The sequence below is a fragment of the Dunckerocampus dactyliophorus genome, chromosome 18 (genome assembly GCF_027744805.1).
Source record: "Dunckerocampus dactyliophorus isolate RoL2022-P2 chromosome 18, RoL_Ddac_1.1, whole genome shotgun sequence".
Taxonomy (NCBI): domain Eukaryota; kingdom Metazoa; phylum Chordata; class Actinopteri; order Syngnathiformes; family Syngnathidae; genus Dunckerocampus; species Dunckerocampus dactyliophorus.
Window position 1 is genome coordinate 2691458 of NC_072836.1, and position 22037 is coordinate 2713494.

Genomic DNA, 22037 nt, shown 5'->3' on the forward strand with positions numbered 1-22037 from the left:
CTGGGATGTAACGCAAAGTGTCAGAGATCAGACAGCCACCCTTTTCTTTCCATTTGTGGACACTAATTTGAAACAAATCAACTCACATTTATGCTAACAGTAAACCTAACCACAGCCATAACCAAACCATACCATTAAAGTCTTTACATTGACCTTAAACCTAACCCTAATTCTAACCTAAGCCTAACCTTACCCTTTAGTGCAACACTAATCACTAACTACCAACTCTGACATGATCCTGGGACTCACCCCAAAACTAGCATACCCCGCTTCCCTAACCCAACCCTCAACTACCAACAAAACCCTAACAACAAACATTTTCCTGAGGGGTCCATTTTTCTATTTCTTCTGTCCGACCCAGTCGTGAAATTCCATATTGTCCTAAGGTTGCTTCCACGGTGCAGTTCTGGTCCCGTAGGTGACAATGAACCCACTGCTCATCAAGGGTCAGAGGTCCCAGCAGCACCCAAAAATGACAGAAAACTCTGTGTTTCCAAGGGGTCAATTTTTTACCGTACTGTCTGGACCGGTCACAAAATCTCACTTTTTCACGTCGCTTGCACAACCACAGCCCAAAACCTAAAACCTTAACCCCAACCCCAAAACCCGAGCCCTAACCCTAAAACAAAACCTACCCCATCTCTAGCCCTAAACCGAAGTCTAACCAAAACCATAACCCCTAATCCTCATCCTAACTCTAATCCCACCCCACCCCTAACCTTAATTCCTAATCCTAGCCCCAGCACTACACTAAGGCCTAATATTAATGTAGCTGCATGCTAACTAGCGTCAGTGTGCAGGTCTCAGGGTGAGAGCTGAGACTCACGACTCTTGGGCAGTCAAACACGAGCAGGATAAATGTGTGCTCTCGGGACATAAGACCGCCAAGTCTACCCTTTTACCTTGTCGATTTTCTCGGTCAGAGGAACACTGAAAATAGCTCCGGGCAAACCCAGATAAGAAGGAACATTGGTAAATGCCACGACGGACACTCAGCTGAGGTGAGTTTTTTTTCCCCTCTGCCATATTGTCCTGTGAGGCGGGAAGGCCAGGCCACAGAGGGAGAGCATATGTCCGCCTTTCCTTCTGCTGCCGCTCCTCACATGTGTTACTTCCTCCCCCATCAGCCCACCTGTGCAGAAGCCTCGCACTTCACGGGCAACGCCAGCCCACCAGAGTAAAAAACTAAAAATGTATGCTTGTAGATGCTCGGAATGTATTCCAACAGACATCACGTCTATCAAGATGAAGATACTAGAATTTGCTGAGATGCAATGTTTGTATGTGTGACAACTCAATTTGATTTCAATTGAGATTAACAGGTAACACTTTAAGATGTGCTTTTCTGCTGTAACGAATGGATCCCGAGGTGTTTGCATGCCAGCTGAGAGACATAGTCTCTCCAACGTGTCCCGGGTCGTCCCCGAGGCCTCTGGTCAGATGTGCCCTGAACACCTCCCCAGGGTGGCGTCTGGGAGGCATCCTGACCAGATGCCCGAGCCACCTCATCTGTCTCCTCTCAAGGCGGAGGAACAGCGTTTCTACTCAGAGTTCCAGCCACCCTACGGAGAAAACTCATTTCGGCCGCTTGTACCCGCCATCTTGTCCTTTTGGTCACTACCCGAAGCTCATGACCATAAGTGAGGGTAGGAACGTAGACGGACCTGTAAATTGAGAGATTTGCCTTCTTCAGCGCAAAGGGCCGATCAGAGGCCGCATCAGTGCAGGTGCCGCACAAAGCCGCCTGCAAAATCTCATCAAGTTGAATGGAGGACCGGAGAGGAAGCCAAAGAGCTTGACATCACGGAACTGGACAAATATCGGTGATGACATCATCTCGGCTATGAGGAAAATAAAAGACCCACCTCACAAAAACCAGATGAAGCAGCTTGAAACAAGGGAAAACAACTTGACAATACAAACAAATAAAGCCAAATGCAATACATTCATTGAACGTGACCGATGAGTTATTGCTTAATCTATACTCACAACTTACTCATGAACTGTGCAATGATTACAGCAGTATTTATCTACCTGTATGGATTCTCAATGTCTCTGCTTTACTTACAGTAAATGTATTGCTTTATTTATGGTCACACTCATCCTAACTGATCGGTTTACTATTGATTACTTTTATTTTATTTCAATGTTTGAATGTTTATTTGAACATGAACTAAATGTATTCCTATTTTATTGCTTTTACTACATTTTAATCTTATTTTATCCTTGTTTTAACGTTTCCTGCTCCCTTTCAGCGTGTCTGAAACAAATAAAGCATACACAACATGAATTCTTTTACAAAGTCAAGTAAAACTGTCGCCTCCAAGAACTCAGACACCACAAGCCAATAAACAATTTGGTCTTTTCGCATCTCCATTTGTTTGCTTCATTGATCACCTCTGAATGGAGGACCTCTGCAAGCTGTTGATCAGGACCTGAGGCCTTGTGGAGATTTATTAGACTACAGGATCAATGCGGGTCACATGGGGTGTCCACAGAGGACCACATCGCTGACACGTGTCTCGCTGCAGCCCTGGCGGCGCATAAAATCTGCTCATGTCCTCCTGCCTCAGAGAAAGGTCTCCTTTCCCTGGGACTCATCCACAGGGTAAAAATGAAGATGAATGGATTTCGCGCCCTACCACATTTTGAAAATGTCCCTGGGTTTGACTTGATGGCGGATGCAAGCGTCGGCGGGGCGTGCAAGAAAGGGGAAGCGACATGCACACTTGCTAGGCCAAAACATGACAAAGTAAAGCAAGGAGCGTGCACAGTGCCGCCTGTCAGGACACCCTCAGCCTGCATTTCTCCCACCGAACTCTAGGGGGTGCTCAAGCCCTGGCCCAGCCGAAGTGGACGGGATCGGCTGGTCCTCAGAGGAAAACGCACAAATAAAGAGGCACGCAGTCCCAAGCAGATTGCCTGAAAATACCTGTGTGACCTTTCACTACACTCAGTTTGTCACATTCTGCTGAGTCAAAAATCCAAGTGCCGCAAGGTCACTCAAGGTCGGAGCTGAGCTGATATAATGGAGATTGATGCGCTGGATTGGGGGGGGCACAATGGCACAGGTAGCAAATGTCACGAAGATCAGAGTGACATTTTTCACTGGCGGCCGTACGCGTCACACCTCATTGCAGAACTTCCATACGTTGGGAAAATCCTGCAAATCCGCTGAAAAGTCACGGAGCAATTCAAGGAAAAGAAACTAAGACCCAAAAGTCGTTTTCTATCATTTCTTTGGCGTGTAAAGATTGAAAGCATATGCCGTTGTTCCTCGTTACTTGCCAGGGTTATTGGATCAGCACACGGTGAGGCAGAACCAGTCGTCCTCTGCCGCTTGAAGCTTATCTGAGCACGGTGACATTCTTCAGTCATCATTTTCTCAAAGATGGCCAACAGCTGGAAACTTGCCAGCGTGGAGACTCCTGCACTTCTAAAGACAAACAGCTTAACGACGTTTGGAGACGAAAGGCTTTGTTATGCTACAACGTCACGGCGCTGATGTAAGCCGTGCCGGCTGGCTGCTCCCCCACCAAAGCCTCCGGTGCAGCTTCACGTGCACGTCAAAAAAAATTCTAAACTTGTGTCAACGGTGATGCGGATCGGAGGTGTGTGATTTTTTCCTCCTGCGAAAATGGAAAAAGTCTGCCAAAACAAAGCGTCTCAGCAAAGAAATACAGTATGCAACACCCTGACATGAGCAGTCGTATGAACACATCATGTAGCATCCAAAATGTACAAGAACAGTGCCTGATGTTCCACATCGATTAGTTCCAGCTCAAACAACAAACTGGGCGTCGCTTCAGTCGCTATTCTTCACTACAACTGCTACTACTTGGGGATGTCGGGCCGATCCTGTTGCCGTATGACGTTGGTAACTCTGGGCCACTCTTCAGTATGGGAGGTGCGGTAATGCGCCTCAAAGCTGGTGTCCACTCCACTCCCGCCACCCACAAGAAAAAGAAACGTAACACCACCATGCAGACATGTCCGTGTTGTACCGTGGCGAAGTTAGTTTCGCGTTGGGCGTCGGCTATTTGGCTCCGTAGCTACAGCTGGTAGCTTCCCCTCACTGTGCCCGGACTGCTGTGTCATTGTGCGGGGGGCTCGCACGCAGTGGCGAAGCTACTTGGGGGTGGCCAATGGTGGCCGTGGCCTCCCCGCCGCCATCAGGACGTTTCAGGTATGAACTTATGCCACAACTTTATTTTGCTTTTTTTTCATATTATGACTGAAATGTTTGTTTTCCTTTAACATATCAACTTTATGCTACTAAAAAGACATTTTTCCTCATAATATTACGACGTTATTCTTGTAAAATTGCATTTCTGCTGTTTCAACTTTCTTCTTGTAAATGTTCTTCTTATAATGACTTTATTCCCTTAATATTTTGACTCTCCTAACATAAGCTTTTCGCAACCTAATTTTCCAAAAATTAAAACTTGATTCAGTTTCTCATAATGTTAAAAAATGATGTCCTTTTTTCTCTTTAATATTTCAACTTTATTCTACTAAAATTATGTTGTTTTTCCTCATAATATTACGACATTCTCAAAACTATGACTGGTTTGAATTTTAAAAACACAAACGGCCCCTGGGCTGCACTTTGGACACCCCTGGTCGAGGGCGTAACCGAGGACTCGATTAATTGAAACAACAAACTTCAGATTAATCAACAAAGAAAAGAGTCCTTATGTGCAGCCCTACTACACAGGAAGCTAAATAGCTAGTCAACGAGCTTTGAGGCTGCTCCCTCTCAGGAAAACACCGCCCCCTAGTGTTTTGGCAGAGAACTGCACGTGATTTGCCCAACCCCCGCCCCAAGAACAGCCATAATAATAAGTAACATTGGGACGTAAAATGGGATGCTTTTATGGGTCACATTCAGATGTTACAAACCATCTCACAGTTGCCACTTTGTTTCTAATCAATCGTCCTGGCTCCAATTGTCACCAACATGTGACCATCCTTTTGGGTCAAATTAGGGGGATTCTTCTTCCAGACAGAGCTGATCACAAAGACGACGGCCAGCTGCTGCCTCGCATTCACCCTTCATGAATCACACACAATCATTCCCAGAGAACGAGTCAAGGGCAAACCTGTTGATGTGCGCTACGGTGGGACTTGTAGCAGAGCACCACTAAGAGATTGTGATGACGCATCCGACAGTGATGGGAGGGAAGAAAAAAAAAGTGTCTGTAGTCTTTGGAGTTGTAGAGCGTCCGAGAGGGAGGGAGATGCACGGAGAGGAGGGAGGCAAACGGAGAGGAGGGAGGGCGAAGGATAAATCCTTACTACATAATCATTAGAGCTCACAAGCCCTTCCTGTGACACGCCGTGTTGCAGTCAGGATTACAGCCGCCAAGCGACGGCAACCAGAGCCCCGCTGATGGTGAGCGGCTGGGCGCAGGTGGGACGGGGGAAAGACAAGAACTGGACAGGAAGTGCCATTGAGTGACACATTGAGAAAAGCGGTGGAGAGGAATCTTCCAAACTCCAGTGGTGGACTTGCCACAACATCTGTCCCCACGCCGCCGCCATCTGTCACCGGCCACCTATCAGAGTCTTGCTTGGATGGAGCTGCAGCGAGAGCGCCAGGCGAGGGAGAGGAAGGGAGGCTGGAGGATGAAGAGCAGGGTCACCCTGAAGGATCAGCAACAGAAGGACAGGTGTCCCCGATGAAAGATGGAGTACCACTTGGAGCAGGATTTGTTTTGCTAAGTTTCTGGCAGCTCTTGGCGGTTTTTCCTTCCAAGTGCCGTTCCCCCGCCAAGACAGGAATTATTCTTTTCCCAGAGGTGGCTGAAGATGTCAAAAAAGGCTTTGCACAAATATGCATGCTGGCAGCCTTCCTCTCAAAGCATCCTGGGACATTTTACCTGAAATCCCTCCCCTGGGGCAGCCGTTTCACCTTCCCAACCGGAACACTTAGCCAACAGTGAGTGTGAACAGCCACCATGTGTTAATTTGCTCACTCTGATATCGCTCTATCACGCCGCATCACACCGACAACCCCTCCTCCTCCCCCTCTTCACCAGCCAGTGATAATGTGACCTTCTGCCAAAGTGCTGGAAACCATGCCGCCATCGCAGCGGGCTGCTCTGTTGCTGCTACTGAAATAGACTCAAACAAGTGCAGGGAAAGGAAGAGGAAGAAGGGGGAGACAAAAAGGGGGAGAGGAAGAGGAGACAAAAGGGGGCCAAGGGCTAGAGGAGGGAGAAAGAAGGCGAAAGGTGGGAAGAGGACACGAACACGGGATGCGAGGTGACGGGTCCAGGCTGGATGTGGATCGCCATCACAGGTAATCTTAATCCTCGTATCGTGCGAAGTCCAACTCTAAAAACACACACTTCAAAAAGAGGCTGTGTGGCCACGTGGAAATGCTTTCTGCTTCTCTTTACTGCCGTCACTTGCAGTCCTCTGTCTGCGCCTGTGGAGGAATTATCAGAGCGCAGCAGGTCCTCCAGGCGATCAGACAGCCTGCTGTGTGTTGAAGGTGTGCAAGAACTGTTGCTTTAACTAGGCGCGCTGCTCCATGCGGGTTGGGGGTGGGGGTGGGGAGGGTGGTGGTGGTGGTGGTGGGGGGGTGTCAGGGTCAGCCGATCGATGAGTCATTGTAAACAGTCGGCGCGGCTCATCAATGGCAGCACACCTGCTGCTAAAAGACACTTTGTCAGGATACAAGCGCTTCCTGTTGGTCTTGAAGGATCTGACACTTGTACATTGGTCTGGAGGGTCAAACGAGAGGCGCAGATTCACTGACTCACCAGACTATGAATCAAACATTAAAACAGGGGGCTGAGTAAACATTGGCTGACGTCTTCTGTCAGCTCAGGACGAATGTACCAAGTCATTGCAACGTGTCTTCAGAGGTTAGCAGCACATGGAAACATTGATCACGATACATGCTCAATGAAAAACAAAAACTGCTTGAAGAGTGTGTAATTAATGGAGCAGAACCGATTCATGATTCCAACGAGCTAATCCAATCCAAAGTGAGAGCTGACACGTTACATGGCAGTCTTTGGACATGTGAGCGCATCATGGTGACAATAGCACAATGTCACAAGAATCAGACAACAGATTATAACGTTAACTTCGCCAAAATGTGTTTTGTTTTTTTATATAACTTCTGAGACTTCAATGTGTGTATCAGTACTTTAAACATTTGGAGCACATTCAGAGCGTTTGTTTACATCAGAGTCGGTGCTCTGAGCGAGAGATACACAACGTAGATAACGGCTGCTTTTCCAGGAAATGAGCAGTGTCACTGGTCCGTGAGTTTATTGAAGTACGCTTCTCAAACACTTTAAATTCAAAAGGTAATACTAGCCGTCGCGAGTTTTACCACGGTTAATCATTCATACCGGTAATCGTTACATCCCGAATAATAAATCAGTAGAAATTCTCTGAAGGCAGGAAGTGTGCAACAAACAAGGCAGCAGGTGACATACATCATATAACACGTGCAAGTCATTCTGACGAGGACGAGAACTCACGCCATGTCCCCAAGTGCTTATGGGTCTTTCAGTGTCAGTGTCTTCGTGCATTGCGTGCATGCATGATATTCGTGCTTGAACAATACACAAGCCTCCAGCTAGGGGGCAGCAGTGCTCAAACTACTCAACAGGCTGCCTGTACAACCCACAGGAACATCCAGCGCACAGAGGATAAGCAGTGGAGAGGTTTGTGACAGGAATTACAAGAAAACAGGACAACAAGTGGCGATAATCGGAATAAAAAAAGCAGGAAATACGACAAAGCATACGTAGCCAAACTGAGTTGATAAACTTAACTTGAAGTTGTTTGAAGTTGTTGCAAAGTAGTCCTGTCACAATACATTTTGCTGGACGATAATTGTCTGACAAATGAATACTAATAATAACTAATAACAATATCACTGTCAAGATTATTTCTAGAACATTTTTCCATTGACGCGAGTACACCGTATCAAAACCAATAAACTTTAATTTTTCAAGAATAGTTAACATTGTAATTGGAATTTCAAAAACGTAAATAAAATCAGCATAATAAATTAAAACAAAAAAAATACAAAACCCCAATGAAAATAAAAGGGACCCAAAATGGACGCAAAAATTGCACGTAAATAAAATTCACAAAATGTATGATTTTGAATCAGTGTCACTTTTGTTACTGTTTGAATAACCTGGAAATTTGCATATACACTTCCTTGATTGGCTTTTAGCAGCACTGTGTGTGGAATACGCTGTTTACATTCAATGAGGTAACATTTTGTTGGAGTTTTGGTGTTGAGACAGATGCACAGAGTGAACTCTCTTGTCATCGAGCCTGTTTGGTAGCGAGAGACGAGGAAAGCAAACACACATGCACATTTCAACATACCAAGGACGGCAAAATGATGAGGTTGTGTTTATTTATCGTGCGGTTAATTGATTTGGTCACCTATTCACACAGTGGTTTGCACAGATAAATACATAACTATCAGCTTCCCAACATTATTTCAATCCAGAAGGGGGCGTGACAGAACATAATTGATAAGTACTGTCCTGAGCCAACTTTTCAGGTGTATTGAAATATGATGCCTTGTGGGGATTTGATGTAGAATGTGATATTTGGACACTGAAGTTTGTGTACAAGTGTGAGCACTTCCATCCATGTTGTTCTATCGCAAAATTCAATATAGGCACATTTTAAAGGCTAGGGGGTCAATGCCTCAAGTCTAATAAAAATAATTTTATCCAGCATCCAATTTAGCGATTCACTTCTTCCGACATTCAAACCCGACATCATCGACCTACCAAAATCCACACGGATTATTCGGTGACTCTCCATCACCTCCATCGGAATGGGGTAATAGTAGACTTCAAACCAGAACATCCAGAGCGAGCATAAATGTGCCCATCAACACAAGGTATGTCTGACGCGGCTCCCCAAAACACCGACTCTCAGATGACACGGCAGTAATGAAACTGGATAAAATATGACTTCTTTCACCTCAGAACGGAGGGGCGTGCAAACAGTGTCACACCAGTCTGGCATCTGAAAAATGGCTCTTCATTATGTTACTTCAAGCATGTCCCTGTTTGAGTAATTAGATGTAGGCGTGTGCACGTGATGGGGTAGGCCAAGTCCATCACACGACGTAATGCACACAATAAACACACATTTTACAAGACAGAGCACCAATGACGTGATGCACAAATCTTGGGTTCCTTTATAAAACAGATCAGGGTTTCCTCCATGGACCGCCACTAGGGTAGCCTGTCGTTACCATTCCGTACAGTAGATGGAAACATAACGCTGCTTGAGGAAGGTACGCTTCAATTTGCACAATAGCCAACAACTAGTGTGATAACACGGTGCAAACTGACAGTCGTCACACACAATGGTAAGTTAACACACAACAAACTGGCATTCTACGTGTGTAACAACACATAAGCGCTAACAACAAACACGTAACTGTTCTTTACAACGTGCCCGCAAGGCATGCTGGGTAATCTAGGTAACATGGAGCCCAGGAAACTTTTATATACTCTGTGTGTGTGTGTGTGTGTGTGTGTGTGTGTGTGTGTGTGTGTGTGTGTATATGTACATATATATATATATATATATATATATATATATATATATATATATATATATATATATATATATATATATACATTATTTTTTGGAAAGGTTTTTTTCCTTTTTTTGTTGTTTTTTGCTGTTTTTTTTAATCACGCACGCCCATAAGTCAATAACTTCCTGTTCTTTTGTTAAATAAGGTTTAAGAGATCATTCAAATTTCTCATGGCACAAACAAGTTTTGCAGCATGGCCAATTATGCAAATTCGAACCCCATCCCATCTTGCAGAAGAGGGAGGAGGGAACACAGAGGCTATAGACATTAAAAAACCAACAAAAAAAACATGTGGGCGGGCCTGCATCCACCATTTCAATCGGACACTCAGTCGCAACCAAACAGGACAGTAAAACATTTACTGCACTGGGGGGGGTGGAGGTTTGCAGAATATTAAAGCAATCTCCTCAAGGTCAGGAGGGGAAGAGCAGTAAATCACAAACATCAACACGTGAACCGTATTCACGCAATTTATGGACACTGACGGTGCCCGATTACACGGTCAAGCCAGGATGCCACCACTGTGCCCGTGCACGGCTGCTCGGGACGCCCTCGCGTTACACTGTCGAGCTGATGAGATCTCCAACTCAGGCTGGGCTTCTCCCTCCCCCCGGACTTTATGGCTGTGCTCACGGGCACGTCAGAGGTTCTGGCCCATTTAAATTCATAGCGCAGCACCGCTCGCACCTCCTCGAACGCCCCGTCCCCGTCGAGAAGGAAAACTGACACACTGCAGGCAAAGGAGGGGGGGGGAACAGGAGGGGGTAGATGTGCAGTCACCTCCATCCTTGTCATTGTTCTGGATGCCAAGCGGAGCATTTGAGCATGTGTGGCACGGGCCGGTCCATGTGAGATATGTAATTGGGGGAGCTGATTAGCGTAATTGCTTTCTGCTCACAGCCACATGCGCAAACATTGTCATTGTGGAGCTAGTTGTTGGCTAAAGAGCAATCTGAAGTGGCTCTGACCTTTTCCTGTGCGACTCAGGATCGCCACGATATTGATGAGCAGGTGCGTTATAAAGCGTGGCCAAGTTAGTCGGTGTGTGTGCGTATGAGGTGTAGAAAGTGAAGATAAGAAAGCATCTGTCTCTTCTTCAAAAGACGTAGACAAGTCCTTGAAAGTCATACTTTGTTTGTTGAGAACCGAATTTATAACACATACTCTAACACCTTCCTAAGCTACGAGTGTGTATTTAAGAACAATTTTGGCAGCATCAAAGTGATTTGTCCTAAAATTGACAGGAGCTATTTTGTCAATTGAGATTCATGCCCGGCGAGTTGGGTGGAAATCGGCTTTAAAATTTGAGTATAAATCCCTCAGACTGCGACTACGTATTAAACTACGCATTAAACTGAATCTCATTTTTCACATGCTGCAGTTTGAACGGTTCCATAAACGTCATGCAAGCAAATTGTAGATTTTTACAGCCAGCAGGATACAACTACACTCCCGCAAAACAGATTAAGACCAAAGTGGTATGCTCATATGTGGATTACAGGCAGTGTACGTGTGCACGCATGTCATGGGTCAGCCTGCATGTGTGTGGGCAGCCACCGAGTCACCGCACAAGCAGGCCGGTGACAGCTGGACTGGCAACCGGTCGAGGGGGTAGGGGGGTTGGTGCGTGGCAGTCTGGTTATGCACGGGCAGCCATGGTATCAGATTAACCAGGGTCTTACACTTATCCCCGCTCCATATACAGAACATGGCTGACAGAGGAACGCTCCACTGCTGCCGCCGCCGCCACCCGCCAGTCACCTGTCAGTCATCAGGGCTAGCAGGCGGGTCGGAGGGAGTGTCAAAGTGGGAATATTCATGTCGGAGGGTCGCATAAAGGCCCCTAAGCCACAGGTTACATCCACCCAGTGTGTTATGGAAAAATGGATTACACTTGTTTTTGTAATCCACAGCCTCCAAACACTTGCACACACACACAATCTGTTCCATCTCTGACAAAGCAAACGTCGCCCGGCACAAGCCGCAGCATGAGAGAGCGCATACATGGCTGTCCTTCACGGTGTTTTCGCATGAGTGAAGATGTTCCAGCAGCTACATCGTCATCATCATCACAGTGTTTGGACTGTTCCAGTGCAACATCTCAGCCGGTGTGATGTCGATCACATGCGATAGGGTTTGGGATTTCAGCAATAAAGCAGAACCACACTTCTGTATGCTGCGGAATTTCAAAGATTTCCATATGAATGTATGGGAAACATTTTTGGCACACTATCTGTTCACCCTTGCTCATAAAACACCATTAAAATGATAGGGCCATAGGAATTCCGCATTAATGGAATCGTGGAATAGGCCAATAAAAATGGAATTTACTGTTCAACGCGGAATCTTGTGGAAATGTGAATGAAATGCTGTCATTGTGAGGAGAAGGAACATTTGTGTGGGGAACCATTTCCCTGGCGGACAACTCAATCGTGGCGGAATCTCATCAGGAACACTAACTCGCCCCCTCCCGAACTAAACACGTCAAAATGTTCAACGGAAACACTGGCGGAAACTCCTCTTACAGAGCGTGAATGGAAGCTAGCAGGGTTAGCTGAGTTTAGCAGAGCATGCTAGAGCAGCTGTGTGTGTGTGTCTCTATGTGCGTGTGTGTGTGTGTGTGTCTCTGTGTTTGTGTGTATCTGTGTGTGTGTGTGTGTGTAGGTGTGTGTGTGTGTGTGTGTGTGTGTGAGTGTGTGTGTGTGTGTGTGTGTCTCTGTGTTTGTGTGTATCTGTGTGTGTGTGTGTGTGTGTGTGTAGGTGTGTGTGTGTGTGTCTCTGTGTTTGTGTGTATCTGTGTGTGTGTGTGTGTGTGTGTGTGTCTGTGTGTCTGTGTGTGTGTGTGTGTGTGAGTGAGAGACTGTATGAGTGCGTTTACACCGTGTTGTGTTTTACCGCTTTAATGTAAGGAGCGTTTTACAATGCCCGCTGACGACGTGCAAATTCTGAGTGAAAAAAGGCGAGAGTTTATTCTTGTCTTGTCTTGTCTTCTTCTCTCGTCTTCACTGTAAACGAACACTCAACACACAACACACTCCCTGCCTTCAAAATAAGAGCGCTGTTTGCCAGATCTCGTCTGACCGTGTAAACAAAATAAGGGTGTCATAAAAAAGTAACTACATCTTCCTTATGACAGCACGGGCATTGCTGTTTACTCTTCTAATAAAACCCCTCAAGATACTCTTTTTCAAAAAAGCGATGTGTGGAGACGCTCCACTGTGATTCCGTCCTCCGTCATGACAGAGAGGTGTGCTCGCTCTGGTGTGCATGCGTTAATTACACTGAAACATTTAGCCTAATTAATTAAATAAATTAAAATAAATTAAAATAAATAAATTAGTTACCCAAATTTGTAGTTAAAGTCCAAAAACGCTTATGCCTAGCCGTCACTTCATTTTGGATAAAACGACGCCCTGCATGCTTCAAGAAGCAAATGGGTCCATTTGTTGCTGATTATTGTTCTCCGTTTGAGTCATATCACTTCATCAAGCCTTTTCTAAACATTCCACACCGCAAAGTAAGTCCTACAAGTATGTATGATTGGTGCTGATATCGGGATCGGCCGCTATTCAAGTCTGCAATATCGGTACCGGATAGAAAGTGAAGAAGTAGTGCAGGTAACGATGGTGACAGTAACCACAGTAATCTGAAAGTTATTTGTTGGTTTCACTTTTCCTGTCTCATAGCACATAACTGTGGTGCATTCAAGGACTTCCCAACAATGTGCGAAATCTTAACGCCTGATGAAAAGCACCATCAATGAAACAAAGACAAACACGTGACGAGTGTGAGGCTTGTACTACAGAACCACTGGATAATGTCTGGCCCGATGACACGACAGCTCAGTTCCCATCGCAAATTTAAAATCCTTGGATGCACCTGCCAGAGCCTGAGCACCCTTCGGATGCTGTGATGATTATTTACAGCAGCAAAACCATCCCCCCCGCGAGCACACGTGCAGCATCGTGAGCGTTTACTGACGGTCATAAAGATCTTATTTAGTGATATTTCCATTGGGCAGGGCTTTCATCCATTAACACTACATCACGCTTTGTCTCGTTAATGAAGAGGCACACGAATAAACGTCCTGATTTCCATTTGGGAGCATCCAGCCGGGTGCCCCGGTGTCACCATGGAGCCGCCCGCTGACGTCTTAATGTGCTTGATTAAAAGCACAGCGAGGCCAGCTGCAATGGCCTTTGGCGGACGTTCGGAGGTGTTCTAATGAATTAAGAGGACAGGCAAGGAGCACATATACAAAGATAAGACGGCCATGATTAGCATAGTGACAGAGAGAGAGGCAGGTCCAAAGCAGTGGGGGGAGAGAGGGAGTCAAGGATAGTGGCTCCAGCAGGATTTCAGGTAAGATTTTGTGTTCTCCAGCTTTTTGAGTTAGGTGACCCGTGTTAAACGGTGATGTTAAAGCAGCAGGAAGTCGCTACATGACACCAGAGAAACATTTTTGCACTCGACAGTGTACACGTGCCAGCAATGCTGCAGTCAAGACACTACACAGATTAGCTCATTAGCTTCAGATGAGAGATTAGGATGCTTTCCCATCACAGCAAAGTTAATCACGTTAATAAAATTGAAATTAAAATTTGGGAATTGTCATAATCACTTTCATTTTGTGTTTGCCATGTTTTTTTAATGACCCAAACAAAACTAGAGCTATTTAAAATGTGAGTATGTTTACTTTCAGCTGACTGATATGCTGAATGTCTAAAGATAGTCACCTCTCAGGGTGTCACGAGACGAGACGATACATGAGCCTGGGTCTACGAGAACAAGACGAGGTCAGATTTTAACATTACTTTTATGAAAAGTATAAAAAAAATCTAATAATCTATTGCAAACTACTCATTTAATTTCTACTACATTAGCTTCCATTGCTCCTGACGAGGCTACACTCTTCTGTACTCTGCGTCTATGCTAGCGCCTCGCCTCCAACCACTGAGACAAAGACTGTAGGATGGACAAAAACGCTCACTCCGTCCATGCCGTTGTTCTGTGGAACAAACGCGCCAAGATGCTGAAACCAACGCAAGTGAGCTCAAGGGAACTCACTTCCTGCCTGTTTGGAGGCAGGAGACGAGGAAAACAAACACAAGCACATGGCAGAATATTGACGAAGGTCAAATTATCAAGCTCATTTTCATTTATTGCATGATTAATTCATGTCTTTATTATCATTCCAGACCGAGTGCACACAAGACATTTTTATCCTGAATGAGAAATGTCGTCACGTTTTAATCTCGCAAATCTTGTGACACCCCCTTTGGCCTCCGATGTAATCGCGTCTCAATTCATCACCACTAAAAACCAGTGAGTGCCTGTCCCCATATAAATACCTCTTACATGTACTAAGTGTACATAGCTCAGCTTATATTGCCCAGGCCAGTTGAGAGACATGGTCTCTCCAATATGTGCTGGGTCTTCCCTGAGGCCTCCTACCGGTGAGACGTGCCCTGAACACCTCCCCAGGGAGGCGTCATGGCCAGATGCCTGAGCCACCTCATCTGGCTCCTCTCAATGCAGAGGAGCAGCGGTTCTACTCAGAGTTTCTCCTGGATGACAGTGCTTCTCACTGAGCCCAGCCACCCTACGGAGGAAACTCAATTCAGCTGCTTGTACCCGCCATCTTGTCCTTTCGGTCACTATTCAAAACTCACGACCACACAGTAGGTGAGAGCTTTGTCTTTTGGCTCAGCTCCCGCTTCACCACAACAGACCGATGCTCACTTCATAATGATCAACTAACTAAGTTGCTAACTAAAACAGCAGCACCTACCGAGACACAAACTGTTAGAGTTTTATCAATATTGCAAACAACTTCAGTATGAAAGACGATTAGGGATGTGTATGAAAACGCAAGTATCGGTAAGCTGTTGGCATTGGTGCCTTATTAAATGAATGTTGCCACCTGCTTAAAGGTGATATTGGGCAAGTATTAACAAGTATTGTTAACTAGCCAAGATAGTTGCCACGCTAGTCTAACATTAATAACATCAATTATTAATTTTTACTTCAATTGTGTCTATGGAATGTATGCACATACAAGGGAAATCTTGATGGTTTTGCACACTCTGTGTTGTGTATTGCTGCTGGTTTTGCTGTGATAATTATGACGATGTGTTGTCAACTGTATTTCATATTGGTGACTTTATTCATATTATCAGTGTATTTGATTTACTATTGCGTTTGACTTGCCTGTCATTTGCCTGTTACCCTCAACCTAAAGATGATGTTAAGTATGAGGAGCATCTTTGCGTGAAGTCTTTATGTCGAGTGACTGACCTGCTCCATTGTCATCGTAAGAGTACTCTAAATGAATGCCATCCATCCATCCATCCATCTTCTATGCCGCTTATCCCATTAGGGTCGCAGGGGTATGCTGGAGCCTATCACAGCTGACTTCGGGTGAGAGGCGGGGTACACCCATCCGAATGCAGGGCACATATAGACATATACTGTAGAACGCTCACATTCATACCTCTGGACTAATTAGAGTGGCCAATTAACCTAACATGCATGTTTTTAAAATGTGGGAGGAAACCGGAGTACGCGGAGAAAACCCACGCACGCACGGGGAGAACAGTGAGGACATGGAGTTACAAAAGGTAGTTTATGTATTTTTTTTTCCAACACAAGCCATTAAAGAGCGATGACATATCGATGACGCGCGGCCCCGTCGGCTGCGGTTCCATGCACGAGTGTATTGATCATGTAGCAGAAGGGGCAACAGGTGCACAGTCACAACAACTGCAGAGCAGGCCTCATGCCCGGAATATAAAAGACGCCATTAAACACCACGCGCCGATGACACATCGCCTCTCAGCCAGAACCGCTTCCCACCACAGCTTCACATTAATGATCTGGATCAGGACTTGACACCTCAGCAGCAACTTACTGACCGATGGCACTTTTTTGTATGTGCGATCAGATAAAGAAATAGACAACCTGAATTGTCACAATAAGATAATTAGATTGGGGAGGAAACAGCGGGATATCAATTTGTGCACTCCCTCTTAGAATGCACAAAACAGATTCAAATGTCCAAGATTGGTTGTGTGCCGAGCAGGCATTATGATCATCTCCTCGCTAGTCCAATGTGCATTTGGAACAGGAAGTGGCGGGCATCTATTCCAGACAATTCTATTCACCTTATCAACAGTATTCAATTTACCAGATAAGGCAGAACATGCCCACGTGGATGTTTGCTGCTCTGGTTTATCAAAAACTGCCGACGTTCTTCCACCTTCACGTCAAAGACAAATATATATGCATGACATTAAATAAAACCTCAGCAGCCATTTTCACTTCAGTCTTTATCGACGCTCTTTGAATGGCAGCTCACGACGAGACAACATCTTCGCTCCGACATTAAATACAACTATTGTGAGGGAATATGTCGCCTGATTACATTCTCCACCCCGTTTTATTTGCGATACGGGGAAGCATTCAATCTGAGATGTGGCAAAGCGCCTTGGAAGTGTCACTTTTCCGTGCACAGGGAAACGTCCAATCTGTTGCAGAGCGATGTGTGCGTACTCTGCGTACACATGGGCTGAAGTAAAAAAAATAAAAAAGAAGCCTATATAGTGACATTTCTTGCACATAGACGCCATTGCTGCAATACGTAATAACTACACAACATGATGACGTGATAGAGAAGCATGCTTTCCTTTCATCTTGAACAAGGTCCATCCATCCATTTTCTATGCCGCTTATCCTCACTCAGGTCACGGGGGCATGCTGGAACCTATCCCAGCTGACTTTGGGCGAGAGGCGGGGTGCACTCTGGAGTGGCCGCCAGCACAGGGCACATAGAGACAATCATTCACACTCACATCTATGGACAATTTAGAGTCTCCAATTACCCTAACATGCATATTTGTTGGAGAACATCCTTGCAGGGAGAACATGCAAACTCCACACAGAGATGCCCAAACGGAGATTTGAACCAAGAGCTTCCCGATCTCCTGGTGGCCAACATGCTAACCACTAGTTAGTGCGGCGCCTTGAACAAGGTCCTCCACTCCAGTGATCCCTCGTTTATAGCGGTAAATTGGTTCCAGACCCGACGGTGATAAATTAATTTCCCAATATCGGATTCAATTAATAAATGAAATATTATTTAATTTATAGTATAGACAACGTGTTTAAGACTTCCTAAATACGGTTTATGACATTAGAGCCCTGTAAACATGGAATAACACCCATATGGTCACCTTTACACTCCTATTATTCATTGTTTACACAACAATGCGCAGCACAACTTATGCTGAAATTACTCGAAATGGCCACAAGCTAGCAAGCTCTTCGAATCTACTTTTTCTAAATTTAAGCCAAAAACTTACCACTGCCACACAGGATGGGAGGAGAACTTTGTTTTCCCTCCACTCTGTCATGTCAGACATGCCAGAAATGACTTCATGCAGTGTTAATGTAATGTCTCAGGGTTTTGTGTTTTTTTATTAATTTTTAATTCTACAACGTGTCACGTGCCAATAAACGAGCCACAGGCCGCAAATGGCCCCTGGACACCGTTACTGTCATTGCTTTGATCATGTGACATGTCAACTCTGTGGGCAACCACGACTCGACTATTTAGCTTGTTAGCTGCCTTCGTCTAAAGTAAATGATGGTAATTAAAGAGAGAACGGGGGTGTTACTGCAGCTGGAATGACAATCTGCATCACCATGCACGTCTGAACTCGAAGCTGACAAAATGCATACCGGGAGAGCAGCAAAGCGGTCAAAATGCGTGCAGAGTACGAAAAATGCAAACATGTTGGCAGGTCTGCAAGTTTACAACTTTAGATGACATTAAAACTGTTTCCAAGTTTGCTTTGTCCTCTCGTACTTGCAGGCACTCTATGCTCAATTTAACTTTGCCTGTAGGACAGATTGGATCAACATCAAATAAGCCAAATATAATTACAACCAAGACGGATTAGATCACGCTAAAAAAAGAAAAATTAGCATTCTTGTCATCAGGAAAATGACACTGACAGGAAACTTGTAAGTGATTCCATCTGTTCAAGGAGACAACCTTTTGTCCTTTTTTTTTTTTTTTTTTTAGAATAATTCATCCACACACAAAGGAGGCAGAAGGTTGTTGCATTTCAGTATTCAATGACAATGCTAATGCGGCCTAAAAGCACGTCAGTCAATTATGACATCAAAAATGCTCACATTTTTCATCTCCCGCTCTTTTTTTCAATTTGTATGTTTAACGACACTGAAGTTTTATGAAGTGTCGCTTGCTGTCAAAGCATGAAATTCGTCTGGCGAGGGAGGAAGATGAAAGCAGAATGGAGCGACAACTTCCATCTAGTTCATGCTCTGCAAAATAGTCGGTCCACGCCGACAGCCTGCAGTCGTGCATCTTCACTTTGAAAAAGGGATGTCCCGACTGACTTCTGCAGCCCTCGTCAGGCATCAGCTCGCCTACGTAGACAGGAATGTTTTTTCGAGGATTTAAAGCGTGGATAAGAAGCCTCTTCTCTTTACGTAGCAGCGCAGGTTACAGATGACTTTTACAGCTCGCTGGGTCGTTGCCAGCAAATTTATAGCGCTAATCTGCCAGCTGTGTCGCAGTACTTACATGATCACACACAAGCAAAACGCTTGATAACCTACAAATTCTTCCTCAAAGTCACTTTCGCCAATGATTTGCTCGCACGTGTTGGAACTATGAGCTCTTGTCACAGAGTTATTGATGACTTATTGCCCGTTTGGTTTAATTCTGCATCCTTCATCATGTTCGACCTTCAGGCATCTGCCTCAGCTGTTTCGTCGACTTGATTGAGCGTGCGCAAGGTCGCAGCCTTTTAAGCATTTTGACCACGTACGTCTCTCCCCGTCAAAGGCATTAACCCTAAACTATTCCGGTGCTGTCGCAGCTGAAACACAGCTAATGTCATTGCAAAGAACGACGCGCTCACTCCCTCGCGGTGAGCCCCTAATCAGTTTATGAGATGATTTACGGGGCTACCTGGAGGATCACGTGTAAGGCGTCGTGTGGACACCTCCTCACATGTGTGGCACTTTTTATATGGATTCTAGCATGTGACATGACTGCAAAGAGTAGGGATGTGGACCGAAAAGCGGTATTGCATTGGCACCGGTGCCAGGCAGTAACCACGCCGAAAAACTAAGCAGCTCTCGGTGTCTTATTTGGGCGCTAAATGAATGCAGACTCAGCCACCTGCAACATCAGCTTGAAGGTGATATTGCTCATGTTTTTTCTTTTCTTAAAGTACCGTTTCGGGCACCGTTTCAAAAGCACGAGTATTGGATAATATGTAAACGATACCCAGCCCTAGCAAAGACAATGCATTGATCAAATTATTGGGCAACATCAAGCTGGACCTGCAATGTTCTGGCATGAAGCACCACTGGGCCACCTTCAGTGAGCCAGGAGGACGACGCGACGCGGCAACCGTGGAGGTCGCCAAATCTCCTGATAAATTTATATGATACAATCAAGCCGTAGGCTGTGACGCCTGGCAGGGATTACCGAGGGATTACAATATATTCACCCCACTGGGACTCCATCACATGTTGGATCACATCTCTGACAGGGAACCGGCGTGCAACGCTCCCACGGGACATCCGGCGCCATTCTGACACGTTTGACAAAGCGCTGGAGTTGGACCGACAACACAAGAATGTCAGCGATAAACTAATTCTGCCGAGCCGTCTTGGTTACTCTCCAGAGGGCAAAGAGCGAAGCAATCAGGGTTTTGGAGGCAATGGGTTGAGTTAGTTGGTGAAATCCACTCCATTAGTGAGCTCGCACAAAGAGCTCGGATTAGCCCCAAAGCCAACTTGGCAGTTTCAATGAATTGAGTCAGTAATTAAAAATTGCAAAAAAGCATCATCTCTCAATGACAGTATAGATGTCAGTTCATGACAACAAGTAGACCGTTGGCAGATTAAGTCTGAAAAACGTAATGTCACGAGAGGGGAAAGAAATGACAAATCCTCTTGTTCTGCATTTGTTGCATTAAACACTGGACACCATCTGTTGTGTTGGAACGCAAAATACAACAGCAGCCCGGTGGCAGATGCCACCCTAAGAGCCTGGTCTCGGCCCCGTGCCGCTTGCTGACACTCTAAAAATACAACTCTGAGCTCCATTAATGGCCTCTTAGTTATGGCACAACGAGCAGCGCTCCGACGCTAAAATAAGCATACACTCGTCTGGATTAGTGAGTATTTGCACAACACAACAGCGCAACTTTCCTGTGTATCTAATGTCAATCCCCTCTCTTGACCCCTCACCCCCAACTCTGACCCCTCCTCCAGGCAGTAGGTGACTGAGATGGGCGTTCGTTTAGGCTGCTTGAGCGACTCCTTGTGGTGGCCGCCGGTGCTGCTGCTGCTGCTCTTCAGCGCCGCCCCCAGCTGCTCAGGCCGGCCGTTTGGGATCCCGACGCCCGCAGTGAACGTGGCGGTGGTGTTCAGCGGCTCCACCTACCAGACTGAGATCAAGGGGCGGCTGAGTCGGGAGAACTTCATGGACCTGCCGCTGGAGGTGAACCCAATCACTGTGCTGGTGAACAACACCAACCCGCGAGCGCTGCTCACTCGCATCTGCGACACGCTCTCCACCAACCGCGTCCATGGCGTGGTGTTTGAGGACAACGTTGGCTCGGAGGCTGTGGCCCAAATCCTGGACTTCCTTTCCACTCAGACAGGCGTGCCCATCGTGGGAATCAGTGGAGGCTCCGCTGTGGTCCTGCCGTACAAGGTTAGGAGGGGCCAACCAACTACACTACTTCACCTTGTGTCCACCTGTCGCTCACAACACATCACAATTCATCAAATGTCTCTCCAAAATACACAACCCACCTTCAGGAGCAGAAAGCAAACACAGCAGTCCATGTTGAAATGACATACCCCCATTCCACCACTGGGGACACTTGGGTCAAACTAACACTAGTCCTACTGGAGATGCCATGATTGGGTTGTTTTGGGTCCAGGACACAATCTGAACCCAAATCTCAACGCTGTCCTTTGATAACCTTAACCTAAAACCTCCAAGTGGCTCCAACTGGCCAACTTGACGAACACATCATGAAACGCTTCAGTGAATTTGAGGAGTTTATTGAGGTTCCCCTGATCTTTGAGACCTGCCTTCTATTAACGAACTTCCTGCTGTCACGATAGTTTACTCCATGTTTTGTATTGTAAATACTGTATTTCCCATGAGACTGCAAAGGGTCTCTGGTAGTGAGTGGGTTGTCGGGGGGTAGGGGGGTTAGATGACGGCATTGTCTAATTTGCATAATTGGTTATGACAAGAAAAAAAATCTGTGTGTGGACGGGTAAAACTTGTGTTTTTGCTGTGTCATAAGAAATGAGTGACATTAGGTCGTGTTTTCAAACCTTATTTAACAACAGAACGTGAAGTTATTGA

The 22037-nt window shown here is 45.7% G+C and overlaps 1 protein-coding gene across 4 annotated transcripts in view; it reads left to right on the top strand.

Annotated features, from left to right (window-relative positions):
• Nucleotides 1–5273: 5273 nt before the first annotated feature.
• grin2ca (glutamate receptor, ionotropic, N-methyl D-aspartate 2Ca) overlaps nucleotides 5274–22037 on the top strand; it is a 49908-nt gene continuing 33144 nt past the window's right edge. For 2 of the 4 annotated variants that reach the window (XR_008566757.1, XM_054759654.1), the window contains exons 1-2: nucleotides 5275–6304; nucleotides 20924–21368. Coding sequence is in view for 3 of the 4 variants with exons in the window: in XM_054759654.1 (XP_054615629.1) it covers nucleotides 20940–21368 (429 nt within the window). In the remaining variant the exon portion in view is untranslated. Of the gene's footprint in view, nucleotides 6305–14309; nucleotides 14404–20923; nucleotides 21369–22037 lie in introns of all 4 variants that reach the window. The other 2 variants (XM_054759655.1, XM_054759656.1) reach the window with 2 other exon arrangements.